The 18,063-nt window shown below is 44.9% G+C and overlaps 1 protein-coding gene across 1 annotated transcript in view; it reads right to left on the bottom strand.

Moving 5' to 3' along the window:
* The window catches only part of WDR27 (WD repeat domain 27), a 453,976-nt gene that overhangs the window by 198,386 nt on the left and 237,527 nt on the right, over nt 1-18,063 (bottom strand). The window contains exon 21 of the mRNA XM_040350915.1: nt 14,242-14,375. Within this exon, the coding sequence (XP_040206849.1) occupies nt 14,242-14,375 (134 nt within the window). The remainder of the gene's footprint in view (nt 1-14,241; nt 14,376-18,063) is intronic.

Here is an 18,063-nt window from a genome sequence, read left to right as displayed (position 1 = left end):
TCTGTTTTAATTACATTTTTCTTTAACTGCTTGCCAACCAGTGCATGACTATAGACGTCGACAGCATGGCACGGACAGGCAGAAGGACGTATATATACGTCCCCTTTAAGATTGCGGCATTGTGGACGCGCACCCGCCCGCCGCAAGCTCCGCGAGCCCGACAGCGATCGTCTCACAGTGAGGAAGACCGGGGAGATGCAGATTTAAACAAGTATCTCCCCACTCTGCCTAGTGACAATGACAGTGATTCCTGTAATCGGAAGAAGTGATCACTGTCTTGTCACACACAGCCCATCCCCCCTACAGTAAGAATCACTCACTAGGGCACACTTAACCCCCGACAGCACCACATAGTGGTTAACCCCTTCACTGCCAGTGTAATTTTCACAGTAATCAGTGCATTTTTATAGCACTGATCGCTGTAAAAATTACAATGGTCCCAAAAATGTGTCAAAAGTGTCCGATATAATGTCGCAGTCATGATAAAAATCGCTGATCGCCGCCATTACTAGTAAAACATTTTTTTACAAAAGTGCCATAAAACTATCCCCTATTTTGTAGACGTTATAACTTTTGCGCAAACTGATCAATAAACGCTTATTTTTTTTACCAAAATTCTGTAGAAGAATACGTATCGGCCTAAACTGAGGGGAAAAAAAATGTTATATATATTTTTTGGGGATATTTATTATAGCAAAAAGTAAAAAATATAGCATTTTTTTCAAAATTGTCGCTCTATTTTTGTTTATAGCGCAAAAAATAAAAACCGCAGAGGTGATCAAATACCACCAAAAAAAAGCTATATTTTTGGGGAAAAAAGGACGTCAATTTTGTTTGGAAGCCACATCGCACGGCTGCGCAATTGTCAGTTAAAGCGACGCAGTGCCAGATCGCAAGAAGAGGCCCGGTCTTTGACCAGCAAAATGGTCTGGGGCTGAAGTGGTTAATCACTTCAGTTGAGATGATTGATACACTGCTGATAACATTTTTCCTCATGTACTTCATTCAAGATTTGCATGCTACTGCCTGAGCTACTCTCTACATAGCAGCTGTCTGGATCAGCTTTGCAAAGCTTTATGTACTGTATTGGTTACAGAGAACTTTTCTTATCCAGAATTATAGCATAGTCTCTAGTATAATCCTGTCTCCGAAGACTCACTTACTGAGTAAGGCCGGTCTTGCTGAAGCCCGGAGAGCTACCTCATGTTTGGTACCATTGGACATCCTTTATTTTTTTATAATTTCTTTATTTTTCACCTTTTTTTCTTCTTTTATACAAGGACAGGAAAAGGATAATTAAAATAAATCACCTTTACACAATTTAACATTTCATTCCTGGATATGTACAACAAAAGGTAAAATCGATACGTTCAATTCCTGAGTCAATTAGTCTAAACCATAACAAGCTAAAAGAAAAACAGATAATGGAGAAAGAGGGTAACTCTTCTCCTCTATGTTCCACCAACATAGTTTATTTACTTTCCCCTCCCCCTCCTCGTCCCTTTACCCCCTTTGTAGTTTCTGACGATTCACCCTTTTCCTTCCTCTGAGGAAATAAAACAATTCCACATTTTTAAATAGGTTTCTATTTTTTTCCTGGTTGTCAATACTAGATCTTCCATCCTGTTCACTTCCTCTACGTTTTTAAGCCACATACTCACAGTAGAAGGTTTTGTCTGTTTCCATTTAAGCGGTATGCATGCTTTAGCTGCATTCACTAAATGACACAGGATGGAGTTTCTATATATTTCCCTCAGAATCTCTGACAGATGCAAAAGAAATAATGCTGGATCTTCCCATATTTCTACCTCACTACATTTTTGAATGATCTTCCTGACCTCCTTCCAGAATTTCTTAACTTTGGGGCAGGACCAAAAAACGTGTAGAAGGGTTCCCTGTTCCATGTGACATCGCCAACAGTCACCTGATGTGACTCCGAAAAGGTCCTCCCCAGATCTATTTACCATTTTCGAAGGAAGGGCAACTGAAAGTTCTCCGGCGGGTTTAATCAATAACGCATACATTTTAGATGACGCATGTGTGATTGGTTCTTTTTCCATACAGTATTTCTCAAATGGCATTAAGCTATGGTCCAAAGGGCATAATGCTACTTTAGTAGTTAAAAAGTGTTTTAATTACACCACGTGTCAAAAATGTAATTGGAAAGGGCCGTTTCTGTTCCTGCAGTGTTGGCCAATTACCTGATCTCATCAAGTGCGAGGCCTTATACAGTCCTCATTTAATCAGTGTCTCAAAGGGTCCTTTCTGTATACCTGGTATAAATTGTGGATTGCCTAATATGGGTACCAAGGGTGAGTTCTGTGTAGTTATCTTATCCTTTAATAGAAGATTGTAGCACACCGGTGATGTAGGTCCTATTGTTGGGTGTAACTAGTATCGGCTGCCAGAACTCTATACCACCAGGGGGCTCTATTTAATACAGTGGTTCTCAACCTGGGGGTCGGGACCCGCTCGGGGGTCAAATGACAATTTGCCAGGGGTCACCGAATCCTGGGCTGTTCCTGAAGCCCGCGCTGCTCTCCCAGCCTTTTCGCGGCCACCCAGCAGGGCTGTTCCTGGAGCCCGCACCCGCCCACTCAGTCTCTTCGCAGCCGCCCATTCTGTTCACAGCATGGTTGGGGGGCAGAGACTAGAGGTCAGCTGACTGGTGAGGAATGTGAAGTGGGAGGGGCTGGAGGAGACCCTATCTCCTGATTTCGGCTTAGGTGTCACTGCTACGAGACACTTGAACCCGAAGACACAGTGAGTAACACTTACAGTTGCCATTAAAAGTCCCTACGACAGTTCTCAGATCAGCAGATGACCTTGATCAAGAGCACCTAAGTTGGCTAATCAGAACTCTCCCCAGCACTACCACTAATCCGAACTCCCCACCAAGGAGAAAGAGAAGGAGTAAAAATAGAGAATACATGAAAGGAAAAGGAAAAGAGGGGGAGGAACAAAGAAAAAGGGAGCGAAAGAATAAGAGAAAGAACAAGAAAGATGGCAAAAAATAAATAAAAAATTAAGATAGAGAGAGATAAAAGAAGAACAAAGAGAAAGAGTGGTACATCCTAAAATGTACCATAAGGGGATTTAATACTGTATGAGTGGAGGGGAGAGCTGAATGTCTGTGGGTTAGGGGTGCAAATTACTTGTCTTGCCTTGGGTGCTGACAACCCACGCTACAATTTTTTTTTACTGTTGAGGGTCCCCACAACTTGGGAAATTTTATTAAGGGGTCACCGCACTAGAAGGTTGAGAACCACTGATTTAATAGCTCCCTACACTGTGCTTGCTCGAAATTTGGCCTGATTTTCAGGTCCCCATGTTGGCACCAGTTTAGCATTCGACCTAGGTGGACTGCCTGATAGTAATTATACATATCAGGAACAGCCAGCCCCCCATATTGTTTTGGTAGTGACAGTAATGTCCTCCTGATCCTTGGTTGTTTGTGCGCCCAGATACATTTTGTAAATAATGTTTGAATATTTCTAAAAAAAAAATCACAGTATTGCAATTGGGACTGCCTGAAGGAGGTATTGGATCTTTGGTAGAATATTCATTTTGATTATATTGCTTCTTCCGAACCATAAATGCATTCCCTTATGCCACCTCTCCAGCAGTCCACGTACCTTACTTAATAATGGCAAATGGTATATTTTAGAGGGATCCACTGCAATGTAGGTCCCTAGGTACTTCAAACATTGGTCCGCCCATTTAAATTTATAGTTTGATCTTATTAATTTCATAATTTCCTTCTGGACTGCTACCATCAGGGTCTCTGACTTTGAAAATATTATTTTAAAATAGGAAAGTGTACTATACAGCTCTATTTCCTTAAAAAAGTTTGGGAGTGAGATTATAGGATTGGTTATTGAAATATGCATATGTTGCAACTTTGTGTTGTATTCCTCCCATAGCAATTCCCTGGATATCCCTGTTAAGCCGTATTGTACACAAAAGGGGTTCCAATGTTAATGCAAATATTAAAGGGGACAATGGACAACCCTGCCTTGTCCCGTTCTCTATCGCGAAGGGTGGGGAAACTGCTCCATTTACCGTCACTTGGGCTGTGAGTCCTTTATACATCCATCTGATTATTTTCCCTCCTAATTTTCTATGTCGAATGACTGCGAACATAAACCCCCACCCGGTCGAAAGCCTTCTCTGCATCGGTTCCAAGAAACACACAAGGGGTCCTGGTCGAATTGGCTATATGCATTAAGTTCAAAACTTTGATGGTATTATCTCTTGCTTCTCTTGTTGGTATGAATCCCACTTGATCTTGATGGATCAGAGAGGGGAGTTGCTGTTGTAATCCTAGGGCTATTATCTTACTGAATATTTTCAAGTCAGCATTCAATAAGGAATGACTATAGCTTCCGTACTGCTTTGGGTCCTTACCTTTTTGTTATCACCAATACCATAGCTTTCACCGCCTCCAGGTGGAAAGATGCTGTGTCCTCCAACTCGTTAAACATTTTAACCATATAAGGCCCCAGTTCAGCGGTAAGTGTTTTATAATACTGGACCGAAAGTCCATCAGGTCCTGGTGCTTTTTCGTTTTTTGCTAGTCATATTGCATTCTGTACTTCTTCTAACCTGATAGGCAATTCCAACTCCTCCTGTACAATTGGTGTCAGACTCGGCATTCCACTTAATGTTAATCATTGGACATCCTTTCAAGTTTTCTACAACCACCAGTTTTGCCAGAGTAAGGATCAAGGCTGAGGGAACCGAGGGTTTACTTAATCTATTTGCTTGAGTGTTGTGCACAAGCTCCTTCCACCATCATTCAGACTAGAGGGAGAACCATCCCGCTGCTCCTGCTGCACCATATCAATTATTCAGTCTCTGGTCTCATTCCACTGCCTGCCTACAGAGACTTGGTCATCTCCAGTCTAAGACCCTCATCAGCACCAACTGCTTGGGTTTATGAGTATGCAAGGCCTTGCCTCACTTTGGTTCCAGTTGCTGTCTGCTATACAGAGCAATGTCTTCCCAAAGACAGCCCCACTGCAACAGCTGACCTTAATCAATACTCTCCTATTGGTTCTGGGGGCCTTTATTTGGTATCCCTAGAGGTTACATAGGAACATCCTCATGGAACAAGGATGAGACATCCCAATGTGTCCACAAGGTCCTCAATGTTCAGTTTAGACTTTTTGTCTGTTTGTTCCCAATTACTAAAGCTGCCTGCTCGCAGAGGTTCTAAGAGCACTCCTGTGTCATGCCAGCAGAGTCTAGCTTTAGCATCTAAGCTTGTTTCTTGCATGGTAAACTGTTATGTCCATATGAATGATGTAGTGGATGATTATAAAATCCCTATTTTCAAATTAGGCTATTTATTTTTATTATTAGAACTATTGAAATGGTTTTCGGTTTATATTTCTTTAATTTCGGTTAATATTTCCATATTTCCTTTTGTATATGCATATGTATGTATGTATGAGAATGATCAATCCTGCTTATTTTCCTTGATAAATATTTTGTCAGATATCAGGAATGATATATAATGGTTCTTAAAGTTATAAGTACATCTTGGAACTTAAGGTTGAATATACAAGGACATGTTATTAAGAACAGATGTAATCCTCCCCACTCTCCACTCTAAGCTCTCACTCCCAAGCCTTTCCTGGACGCTTCATTTTGGAGAAGCAATTGTGGACTTTTCTATAGGAAGTCACCCTTCCCCCATGCTCCTGTCTTTACAGACCCCAAAAGGAATTTATTTCTCAGGACTGTTATGCTAAATCTACTCTCTACTCTCTGCTTCGTGTAAACCTCTGATTGGACTGTTTTAACTCTTCGATGTATTTGGATATGAACTGGCCAATGACAGCCTCACAAGGGGGTGTGTATGTATGTTGTGTGATATTCTGTGGTTTAAATAAAGAACCAGCAGGTTTTGCTCTTCCTGTTTTGGGATCGAAGCCAAGAGGTGAGCATCATGTGGTCTGTTTTTTTGATTGCATTTTGTTTCACCCATAGAGATTTGGATCAGGCGGCAGTATGGGTAACCCTGAGTTTATCAGGATATCAATTAAGTAATGAGTCTACATCAATGGAACTTCAATACTTTGGCTTAGTAAAATCTGACTCGAATGTCCTTTAAGAGAAGTTGCCTCTTCAGTTCTGCTCTTGGTACTATCATTAGCAATGCCACTATTGGTCAGAGTATATTCCTGCCTCAACACAAGAGGCCTGTGGAATGGGCAGAATGACCCCCCTTCTTCATCTACTACAGTGTGTAGTAGTATGCAGGCAATCAGAGAATTCCTTCCACTCAAGCCATAGGGCCCAAAACCAGAAGTCCTTTAACCCTTCTGCTTAGTATTTGCTTCTAAACTGGCCTGTCGGCATCCTCTTGGAACCCCCTTGTGGAATATTAAGAAGACCTCCTTAAAGAGGGTCAGTTTCCTGGTTTCTTGTAGTTCAAGCAATGCGGAGCATCTATTGTGTGCAAACTTGCCTAGATGACAATTGCCCAGTGTCCAGCACTGGTAGCCTTGGAACTCCATTGAGCAGTACTGTTCAGCTCAGGTCTCTTCTATGGGAGCAAATCCCTATGGAATTGTTCTCCTTTTCTCTACGCACAGGTTTCCCAGCCTTCCCTTTTTAGGGTTTGTGGTATTATTTAAAGATGTCCTAGTATGGTCTCTCAGTCCCTTTCAGATTAGTCCTCTTTCTCTTTAGAGAGTCTGGTCTCTGAGCAAGACACTAAGATCTGTTTGGACCTACAAGTTCCTGAGCATATTTGCTGGTCTCTGGTAGGGGGTGGAATGATTTCTTCTCACCCCCTAAGAGGACCCCACTGGAGGATGTACCTTTTTAAAAAGGCTCTTGAGTGTAGTTCTCTGGAACAGGCAGTTCCTGAGAAAAATATGATTTTTTTTAATACAGCTTACCTGTAAAATCCTTTTCTTGGGAATACATCACGGAACACAGAGCCTTAATTACCTAATGGGTTATGTAGTCACCACAGGTGATTGGACACTGGCAAACCCAATAAGAATTGAGTTCCTCCCCTATATAACCCCTCCCAAATGGTACCTCAGTTTTGTAGCAAAGCAATAAGGGTCCCACGTTTAACTCTGAAGAGTGGCGGGAGCTCTGTGTCCCGTGATGTATTCCCAAGAAAATAATTTTACAGGTAAGCTGTATTAAAAAATCTATTTTCTTGCTCATACATCACGGGACACAGTGTAAGGGCTTACCTTGAGCGGAGTCCATTTTGCAGGTTTGTATGTTCACCCTTACAAATACACACAGCCCACAGTAATAAGGTAAGACACTACCTGGGCTGTGAGTCTGTGCACGGGGGCTTGATAGGGAATTGCCAAGGATAGTCGAAGTATAGCCGTGGTCCAGGATTCCAGAGAGAGTCAGGTAACTACTGACGGAAAGTTCAGGGTTTGCAGACAGGAACCAAAGACAAGTCCGGGGCACAAGCCGTGGGTCAAGGGCTGGAGAAGGCAGGGAAAATCCGAAAGTACAGGCCGGGGTCAAAGGGCAGGAGACAGCAGCATTCCAGGGTACATAAGCCAAAAGGGTCAGAAGCCGGGGTCAGTCTTGTAGGCTGAAGACAACCACAGGAACACAGGAACCGTTGGCACAGACAGGACCATCAGATAACAATGAACTGACACCTCCCTCATAGTGAGGCAGGGCTTTATACCCTGGTTGATTAGGAAACCTGCCTCAGCTGGACCAGGATAAACAAGTGCAGATTGTAGGGAGATCCAGAGACAGGCAATCAGCACATAGTTCAGAACCAGGCTCCGAGGGACAGCAAGCAGAATACCAACTTGAGAAGTGGCTCAGAGGCAAAGACCTGGAGCAGCAATGGAGAGGTCCTGGGTTCAATCCCACCCAGAGCCACTTGGGGCGTGACCACGCCTGGCTTTCTGTTTGGCACGGTAGCGATCGTGACACACAGAGCCTTAATTACTTAATGGGATGTCTCGTCTCAATGCTTAAATTGATCAGATCAGAAATAAGACCGCCATTGGGCCAGAGGATCTATACTGCTGCCTGCAGTACACTATGCCCGAAGGCGGCATCCTCGTACCCTCTTACATCTACCTGTTAGAACTTAGTAAATGTATGGACCGAAGACCAAGTAGCAGCCTTACAGATCTGAGCCATGGAGGCCTGTTGATGCACTGCCCATGAAGCAACAACTGCTCTAGTCAGTGCGCTTTCACCTGAAAAGGAGGGATCTTCTTTTCTAAACCATAGGCCTGAATAATGACTTGTCAAATCCAACATGCAATAGTAGATTTCGATGCTGCCTGGCCCTTCCTTGGGCCTTGTGGCAGAATAAACAGACAATCTGAGCCGTAACTTGCAGATAAACTTTTACCGCTCTTACAACATCTAGAGAGTGTAGACTCTTCCTCCGCAGACTGCGGATCTGGAAAAAAGATGGTAGGACCATATCTTAATCCAGATGAAATCCTGAAACCACCTTAGGTAAAAGGTCGGGTGAGGCCGCAGCACCACCCTGTCATCATGAATAATCATATACGGTTCTTTACACGAAAGAGCCACCAATTCCGATACCCTCCTTGCTGAGGATATGGCTACAAGAAACTGTTTCTTTGTCAAAAGACTTAAAGAAGCATGGTGTAATGGTTTGAAAGGTAGCTTCTGTAAAACAGATAATACCAAATTCAAATCCCATGGGTACACAGGAGACTTAACCGGCGGATACAAGCATAGTGCTCCCTGAACAAAGGCCTGGACTAGGGAATAAGAGGCAAGTGTTTTTTGAATACCCCCCCCCCCCCCCCCATTTCTTAGTGAAACCTTCCTCCATAGGATAAAGGAGGGAAAACTGCTTAGGAGGAAAAAACAGTTTATCTGGGTGAACCCAGTCGTCATACATCTGTTTATCCAGCAAGGGATGAACTGGAAGAAAGGAACATGCAGCCTGTGGGGATTTCCGAGATCCCAAAAAGGAAACAGAGGACATTGAAGCTTCAACAGGAGGCAATTTGTAAGTGGCACGCACCATCTCAGCATAATATTGCACCTGCATCTTTAGCGACTGAGAGGTAGAAGCAATCTTCTCATCCTCTGAGTAGTCAGACTGCACCTGATCCTCATCTCCAGAAAGGGATTTTTCACCCTCAGAATGCTCATCTGATGAGAGAGCCAGAGCAGATGAAGGGGATCTACCCCGATTTCTGCCACCTTTTAAGGAGGTTGCGATTATAGTAGCAATCCTTCCTTCTAAGCCATCTAAAGCAACTTTTAAAGCATCCTCAGTGACGTATACAGGAGCTGCCATAGGAGAAGCTGCAAAACCATACAGGGGCACATGATCATCCTGTGAGGCTGCTACCAGACTGACAGAATGGGATGGTAAACTGCAGGCATGCTCAGAATCCTTAGCCATAAGTGGGATTTCCTAGTGACTCTTTTACTAGCCCTTGTACCTCTTCTGGGGGGACATATTACCTCTGCTTTGCAGTAAGGACTAACACAAAAATGTAATCACTGTTGTGCTATAGTCTTACAATACACAATATTAGCTCACTGCACAACCTGATGCCGAGTAGGAGTCTTAGGTTTGTCTGGTTCAATCCACAGGAATGCTTACAGCCCACAGCTCTGTGTTCATGCCGCTTTACAGAAGCTCTGATGTGCTGGGCTTTTTAAACAAGCCTCTTGGCACCCGCACACAGGTGTGCTGTGCACGCGCACGGTTACAAGCAACCATGGCCCTCCCCTTCTTCCCCTGCCTATAGACAGTCACAAGCGTGCTCTTGGCGCATGCACCGACCATCATAGCGGCGCCCTATGGCAAAGAGGAAGGAGAGCAGACCACTGGGGGGCTTTGGGGGACCCCTGTATGTGTTTTGTGGCAGAGCCTGCAGCGGAGGAGGTGAGTGGTGTTTAAACTGACCGACTTAATTGAGCGTGTTTCCTGGATGGCTTTGTAAGAATACACCAGGTATGTAACTTACTCCCTCTAGTGGTGAAAACCAGGTAAGACATCCTACTCATAGAAGATACAAAAAAAAATTATCCTCTCTTACCTTTATCCCAGCCGCAGGAAAGCTACTAAAAAAGTAGATCCAGCCTTCACCCATCACGGCGGATAATGTTGTGCCAACCTTCAGGTTTCCATGGGTTCCTATTTAGAGGAACCTCATACCTGGACCTGTAGAAGACTCTGCCAGTAACCTTTTGTGCCACAGTTGCATTAGTACACCAAAGCCTGGATCACAGAGCCCAGACATCCGCAGAGAGACATTACAGGCAAACCTAATTTCTTCTTTACACGAGGCCTGGGTACCACCCATCTTAGGCTTTTGATATCGGCCCGAGGCATGGATCCGGTTATAGGGGCAAATCCACAAAAAACCTGCCTAACTTAACTTTTAGCAGTTAAGTTACACTGGCGGAAAATTTCTACCTAAGTGCCCGATCCACAAAGCACTTACCTAGAAATTTTCGGCTGTGTAACTTAAGTGCCTCCGTCGCAAGGCGGTCTTCTCATCCAGGGGGCGATGACAATTTAAATGAGGCGCGCTCCCGCGCCGGACGTTCTGCGCATGCGTGTGACGTCATTTTTCCCAACGGGCAGCGCGCGAAATTACGTTACGTCGGGCTTTGTGGATTGCGACGGGACAATAAAGTTGCGTCGGGTAAAAAAAAAGTTACGCGGCGAAAAATAAAATTTGAAATTTAAAAAAAATAGCGGCGATCGAAAAAAAGGTATGTTTTTACAAGGTGTAAACAGTTTACACCTTGTAAAAGCATCCCTAATTTTACGCATGCAAAACGTAACTTACGCAGAAAACACAAAGCTAAAAAAGCCTAAGTACTCATTTGCATACGCAAAGCGGCATTTCGACTCGAAATGCCCCCAGCGGCGGATGCGGTACTGCATCTTAAGATCTGACAGTGTAAGTGTCTTACAGATGTCAGATCTTATGCCTATCTTTGGAAAAATCCTTCTGTGGATCAGTTCCAAAGATAGGCACAGGGATACGCAGGCTGAACAGCAGTTCCGCCTGCGTATCTCTTTTGAGGATTTGGCCCATAGTTCCTAGGCCTCCGCAGAAGACCATCAAAAGAGCTTTTTCTTCTTAGCATATGTTTAACGTGACCAACCACCTTCGACACTGGCAAAAAAACTGAGGTACTCTCCATTTGGGAGGGGTTATATAGGGGAGAAACTTAATTCTAATTGGGATTGCCAGTGTCCAATCACCTGTGGTGACTACATAACCCATTAAGTAATTTAGAATCTGTGTCCCGTGATGCATGAGCAAGAAACAGGATTTTTTTGTTGGTCCATGTTTTAATTTGATTTTGGCCGTACATCACATAAGTACTACAAGACCTTCACCTTTGGAAAGGTTTGAGAAATCTCGCTGCAACAGGTCTGGTTACCTGTCCTGTGCAGGTCATTTGTGACTATGTCGTTTTTTCACTACATTAAAAGGCGAGGGGATAGTGTATGTTCAGAGGCCTTTGTGGGATCTGATCACCAGGATGTAGGAATTCCATCTGCAGATAAGCTTTAGTCTTTTGCGTATCCTTAGACTCCTTCCTCTCTTCTATATTATCAGTTGAAAGTTTGTAGCGGTAGAACTAGGCTTAATACCCCTTGTTTGTTGGCAGGAGAATGCCAATTTATTTAGAGCAGGGGTCTCAAACTAGCAGTCCTCCAGCTGTTGACAAACTACAAGTCCCATAAGGCATTGCAAGGCTGACAGTTACAGTAGGTGTTTGTGATATTGTGTTTTTAGCACGACAGCATCGCGCTGATTCTCGGCGACGTGGTGCCGAGATCTCGCACTCACTGGAATAGTGACAGCACATCCCAGCAAGCGCGTCATAGAAGCGACGGGAGATCCGACTTGGATTCCCGCCAATTCTACACGTGTGCGGTGTTTGTTATGAATCCTGAGGGGGAAGTCCCCGCCGGATTTTAAATAAAAATCCGGCATGGGTTCCCCCCTCAGGAGCATACGGGGCCCTTAGGTCTGTTATGGGTTGTAAGGAGAGCCCCCCTACGCCGGAAAAAACGGCGTAGGGTGTCCCCCTACAATCCATACCAGACCCGTATCCAAAGCACGCTACCCGGCCGGCCAGGAAGGGAGTGGGGACGAGCGCCCCCCCCCCCCTCCTGAGCCGTACCAGGCTGCATGCCCTCAACATGGGGGGGTTGGGTGCTCTGGGGCAGGGGGGCGCACTGCGGCCCCCCCACCTCAGAGCACCCTGTCCCCATGTTGATGAGGACAGGGCCCCTTCCCGACAACCCTGGCCGTTGGTTGTCGGGGTATGCGGGCGGGAGGCTTATCGGAATCTGGGAGCCCCCTTTAATAAGGGGGCCCCCAGATACCGGCCCCCCACCCTAAGTGAATGGATATGGGGTACATCGTACCCCTACCCATTCACCTGGAGGAAAAATGTCAAAGTTAATAAACACACCACACAAGGGTTTTTAAAATAATTTATTTTTCAGCTCCGGAGGCCCCCCCTGTCTTCTTTATTAGCTCTTTTTACCAGGGGGGGCTTCTTCTTTGACGTCTTCGGGTGGGTGGGGGCCGCCGTCTGGTTCTCTTCCACCGCCGGGGGGGTCGCTTTTAAAAAAAGCCCCCACCCCCCAGCGGGTTTCCTCCGGCGTCTTCGGCGGGGGGGCTTCTTCTTCCGCTATCCCGACGGGTCTTCTCTGCTATCCGGGGGTCTCCTTCTATGTTCGCCGCTCTCCGCTGTTGACTCGGCGCACCCCGGTTCTTCCTCCACCTACCCACGTGGGTAGGTATCACATGGGTAGGTACAGAGCATGATGGGACTGTGAGGCCTATATAGGTCCGATGCAAGGCGCGCATCCGTCATTTCAGCGAGAAGAGCCGGCGTGTCAACATCTGGAGAAGTGAAGAAGATGACGTCACAGCCCGGAAGAAGAATACTTCACAGCACGGAAGAAGAAGATAGACGTTCAGCGCTGAAGGAGAAGGCACCGGACAGCTGGAGGAAGAACCGGGGTGCGCCGAGTCAACAGCGGAGAGCGGCGAACATAGAAGGAGACCCCCGGATAGCGGAGAAGACCCGTCGGGATAGCGGAAGAAGAAGCCCCCCCGCCGAAGACGCCGGAGGAAACCCGCTGGGGGGTGGGAGCTTTTTTTAAAAGCGACCCCCCGGCGATGGAAGAGAACCAGACGGCGGCCCCCACCCACCCGAAGACGTCAAAGAAGAAGCCCCCCCTGGTAAACAGAGCTAATAAAGAAGACAGGGGGGGCCTCCGGAGCTGAAAAATAAATTATTTTAAAAACCCTTGTGTGGTGTGTTTATTAACTTTGACATTTTTCCTCCAGGTGAATGGGTAGGGGTACGATGTACCCCATATCCATTCACTTAGGGTGGGGGGCCGGTATCTGGGGGCCCCCTTATTAAAGGGGGCTCCCAGATTCCGATAAGCCTCCCGCCCGCATACCCCGACAACCAACGGCCAGGGTTGTCGGGAAGGGGCCCTGTCCTCATCAACATGGGGACAGGGTGCTCTGAGGTGGGGGGGCCGCAGTGCGCCCCCCTGCCCCAGAGCACCCAACCCCCCCATGTTGAGGGCATGCAGCCTGGTACGGCTCAGGAGGGGGGGGGGCGCTCGCTCGTCCCCACTCCCTTCCTGGCCGGCCGGGTAGCGTGCTTTGGATACGGGTCTGGTATGGATTGTAGGGGGACCCCCTACGCCGTTTTTTTCGGCGTAGGGGGGCTCTCCTTACAACCCATAACAGACCTAAGGGCCCGGTATGCTCCTGGGGGGGGAACCCATGCCGGATTTTTATTTAAAATCCGGCGGGGACTTCCCCCTCAGGATTCATAACAAACGCCGCACACGTGTAGAATTGGCGGGAATCCAAGTCGGATCTCCCGTCGCTTCTATGACGGCTCTGTCTCCATCGCGGCAAGCCAGCTCGGCGCTGGCTCCCGCGATGGGGCTCGTAGGTGGTCAATCTCGCCGAGAAAGGGAGCGAGATTGACACAATATCGAGTTCACCTACTGTACAAGCATGACTCCCACAGGCATGGTAGGACTTGTAGTTTCACAACGGCTGGAGGGCTGCTTGTAATTCTATGAGTAGTAAAAAATCATATTTTATTTTTAATTTGTAAGCATAATCAAAGTGCTTTGGTTATATAAAATTATTTTTGTAACTGTAGGTGCTGTGCAGTGTAGAAATATAACAATCAGGTACGTGAGTGATTAGACTTTACCTTTTTAAATCATTTTTGGAATTATCCAGATGATATTTCATAAGATGAATCTCTGCTCCAGATGACAACAAAATAAATGTATCCATGTAGTAGAACTGGGGGAATCGAACAGGCTTAGAGAACACTTCCTTACCCTAAAAAAAAGAAGCAGCACATTTAAATTATGAAACCATGGAAAATGGCAAATCGAGTTTGGATTTTTTACTTTTAGTTAAGTCCTTAGGCCTTTTTCTCCCTAAATCACCTCGAGTCCCAGAGCATTTTTTTCATAATAATGATGTGTCTGTTCAGGACATTATAAGCATGTGTAGTCTACTTTAACATTGTTACATAGTTAGTCTGGCTGAAAAAAGACACAAGTCCATTTTAGCTGAACCAATAAAAGGAAAAATAAATAAATATATATATTCATACCCCTTGACATTTTTCACATTTTGTCATGTTACAACCAAAAACATATTCTATTGGGATTTTAGGTGATAGACCAACACAAAGTGGCATATAATTGTAAAGTAGAAAGTCAATGACAAATGGTTTTAAAAAAATCACAAATAAATATGTCTTTTGAAGACAGGTTTTATTTTAAGATTGCTCTGTATTTGTCCCCATCCATCTTCCCATCAACTCTGAACAGCTTCCCTGTCCCTGCTGAAGAAAAGCATCCCCACAACATGATGCTGCCACCACCATGTTTCTCAGTGGGCACAGTGTGTTCAGTCTGATGTGCAGTGCTAGTTTTTCGGCACACATAGTGATTTGCTTTTAGGCAAAAAAGTTACATTTTGATCTCATCTGACCAAAGCACTTTCTGACACATGTTTGCTGTATCCCCCACTTGGCTTCTTGCAAACTGCAAACAGACTTCTTATGGCTTTCTTTCTACAATGGCTCTGTGCCACTCTTCCATAAAGGTCAGATTTTGGGAGTGCATGACTAATAGTTGTCAAATGAACAGATTCTCCCAGGACGAGCTGCAGAGATCTGAGCTGTTGATCTCTGCAGCTCCTCCAGAGTTACCATGGGCCTCTTGGCTACTTCTCTGATTAATGCTCTCCTTGCCCGGCCTGTCAATTTAGGTGGATGGCCATGTCTTGGTAGGTTTGCAGTTGTGCCATACTCTTTCCATTTTCGGATAATGCATTGAACAGTGGTCCGTGAGATGTTCAAAGCTCGGGATATTTTTTTTTACAACCTAACCCTGCTTCTTCACAACTTTATCCCTGACCTGTCTGGTGTGTTCCTTGGCCTTCATGATGTGGTTTGTTCACTAAGGTTCTCTAACACACCTCTGAGGGCTTCACAGACAGCTGTATTTATATTGAGATTAAATTACACACAGGTGGACTCTATTTACTAATTAGGTGACTTCTGCAATTGGTTCCACTAGATTTTAGTTAGAGGTATCAGAGTAAAGGGGGCTGAATACAAATGCACGCCACACTTTTCAGATATTTATTTGTAAAAAAAAAATTAAAACAATTTATCATTTTCATTCCACTTCACAATTATGTTCCACTTTGTGTTGGTCTATCACATAAAATCCCAATAAAATACATTTACGTTTTCGGTTGCAACATGACAAAACGTGGAAAATTTCAAGGGGTATGAATACTTTTTCAAGGCATTGTGTGTATACACACAAATACTTTCACATACATACACATAAATATACAATCCTATATATACAATCCTTTACGCACAGTTGATCCAGAGGAAGGCAAAAAAAAAAACAATAACGCATGATCCAATTTGCTCTAGCAGGGGAAAAAAATATATTTCTGATCCCCAAGAGGCAATCGGATGTTCCCTGGATCAACTTTACCTATAAATATTAGCATCCGGTTATATTATGTACATTTAGGAAAGAATCTCGGCCCTTCTTAAAACAATCTACTGAGCTAGCCAGAACCAGCTCTTGAGGGAGTCTATTCCACATGTTCACAGGTCTTACTGCGCAGAAGCTTTTCCGTATTTGGAGATGAAATCTCTTTTGCTCCAGACGTAGATTGCCCCCTGCCCTCTGTGATGACCTTAAAGTGAATAACCCACCACCAAGTTCACTATATGGACTCCTGGTTCCCCTGCATCCAATTCAAGATAGGAGAGTGTGACTAGCTCTCAATGGAGGCAGTTCACACATCTCCGGGGCAGCCATGGCGTGCACAGCAGAAGGATCCTGTGCGTCTTTGGATTCGTTTCAGGTCCGAATTCAGGCTAAAAATTTGGTAAAAAGGGATGCACTGGACCCCCTAGTGTGCCCTGTGCTGCACAAAGTGTGAACCCAGCCTTATACTCTGAGGCTGGGTTCACACTATTGCAAATTTGATGTGTGTTTCCCAGCGTCCAATTTGCATGTCAGGAGATTGTGACCAGCTCTCTATGGAGCCGGTTCACACATCTCCGGAGCGGCTCCGGTGTGAATTGCACAGGATTCCTGTGCGTCTTTTGGTTCGTTTCAGGTCCAAATTTAGCCAAAAATCCAGGCTGAAATCGGACCTGAAATAGTGAATGAGGACGCACTGGACTCCTGCTGTAAGCCGCTCCATGCTGTGGTGTGAACCCAGCCTGAATGGTTAAGGTTGATAACTGTGTAAACCAAGATTCAGTGTTAGGACCCTTACATTTTAACTTATTTATAAATATAGAATTTGGGATTAAAAGTACAATTTCTGTGTTTGCAGATGACACACAGCTATGTAGTGGAATAAAATCCTTACCAGATATCTATAACTTACAAGCAGGCCTGAATGCACTATATTACTGGGGACTATAGAGAGAATTCAACAAAGCTGCTGTGCCACTTTTCTGGCATTAAACCCTTCTGTTAATGCATTGCACTAATTCATGAAGCATTTGCAACACTTCTGGTTCTGACAGCAACTCATGCACCAAATTCAGGTAGTACTAAAATGTGCCACTTTGATACAAATAAATTATTTGTACTTACTTAAAAAAAAAAATTTGGAGTCCATTCAGTGACACAGGATTGCAGAATAGTCTATGACATGAGGCTTAAACTGTCCCCTAGAGGAGGTTTGGACACTGTCAAAACAAACAATGTTAACCCGGCCTCCATGTAACCTTGCCTCCAAAAGTCATGCTTCAGTATTGGGAGCAAGTAATACATAAGGCCAACAACACAGAAAGGTGGGGCCTATGTCCTTCATTGGTCTCCAAGAAACAGTATGTTAAAATAAGTAAAAAATCGTATTTTCTTTATCGTCTATTGAGGAACACCGATTATGGAATCGTCTAGTCCAAATGCAGTCCAGCTGAGGGGTGGGCAAAGCCAGTAGGGATGCCAAAACACGGAGGTGGAAACATTATGCTTTGGGGGAACAGGACAATTTCACTGCATCAATGGATGGGGCCATGTACCATCAAATCTTCGGTGAGAACCTCCTTCCCTCAGCCAGGGCACTGAAAATGGGTCATGGATGGGTATTCCAGCATGACAATTGCCCAAAACACACGGCCAAGGCAACAAAGGAGTGGCTCAAGAAGAAGCTAATTAAGGTCCTGGAGTAGTCTAGACAGTCTCAGACTTTAATCCCATAGAAAATATGTGGAGGGAGCTGATGGTTTGAGTTACCAAACGTCAGCCCACAAAAGCTTAATGACTTTGAGAGGATCTGCAAAGTGGGTGTAGGACAAAATCCCTTCTGAGATGTGTGCAAACCTGGTGGCCAACTACAAGAAACGTCTGACCTCTGTGATTGCCAACAAGGGTTTTGCCACTAAGTCATGTTTTGCGAAGGGGCCAAATATTACACTCATTAAAATGCAAATCAATTTATAATTTTTTTTAGAATTAGTTTTCTG

The sequence above is a fragment of the Rana temporaria genome, chromosome 4 (genome assembly GCF_905171775.1).
Source record: "Rana temporaria chromosome 4, aRanTem1.1, whole genome shotgun sequence".
In the NCBI taxonomy this organism is placed as follows: Eukaryota; Metazoa; Chordata; class Amphibia; order Anura; family Ranidae; genus Rana; species Rana temporaria.
The sequence above is the reverse complement of the archived record's forward strand: the minus strand, read 5'-3'. Positions and strand labels throughout refer to the sequence as shown.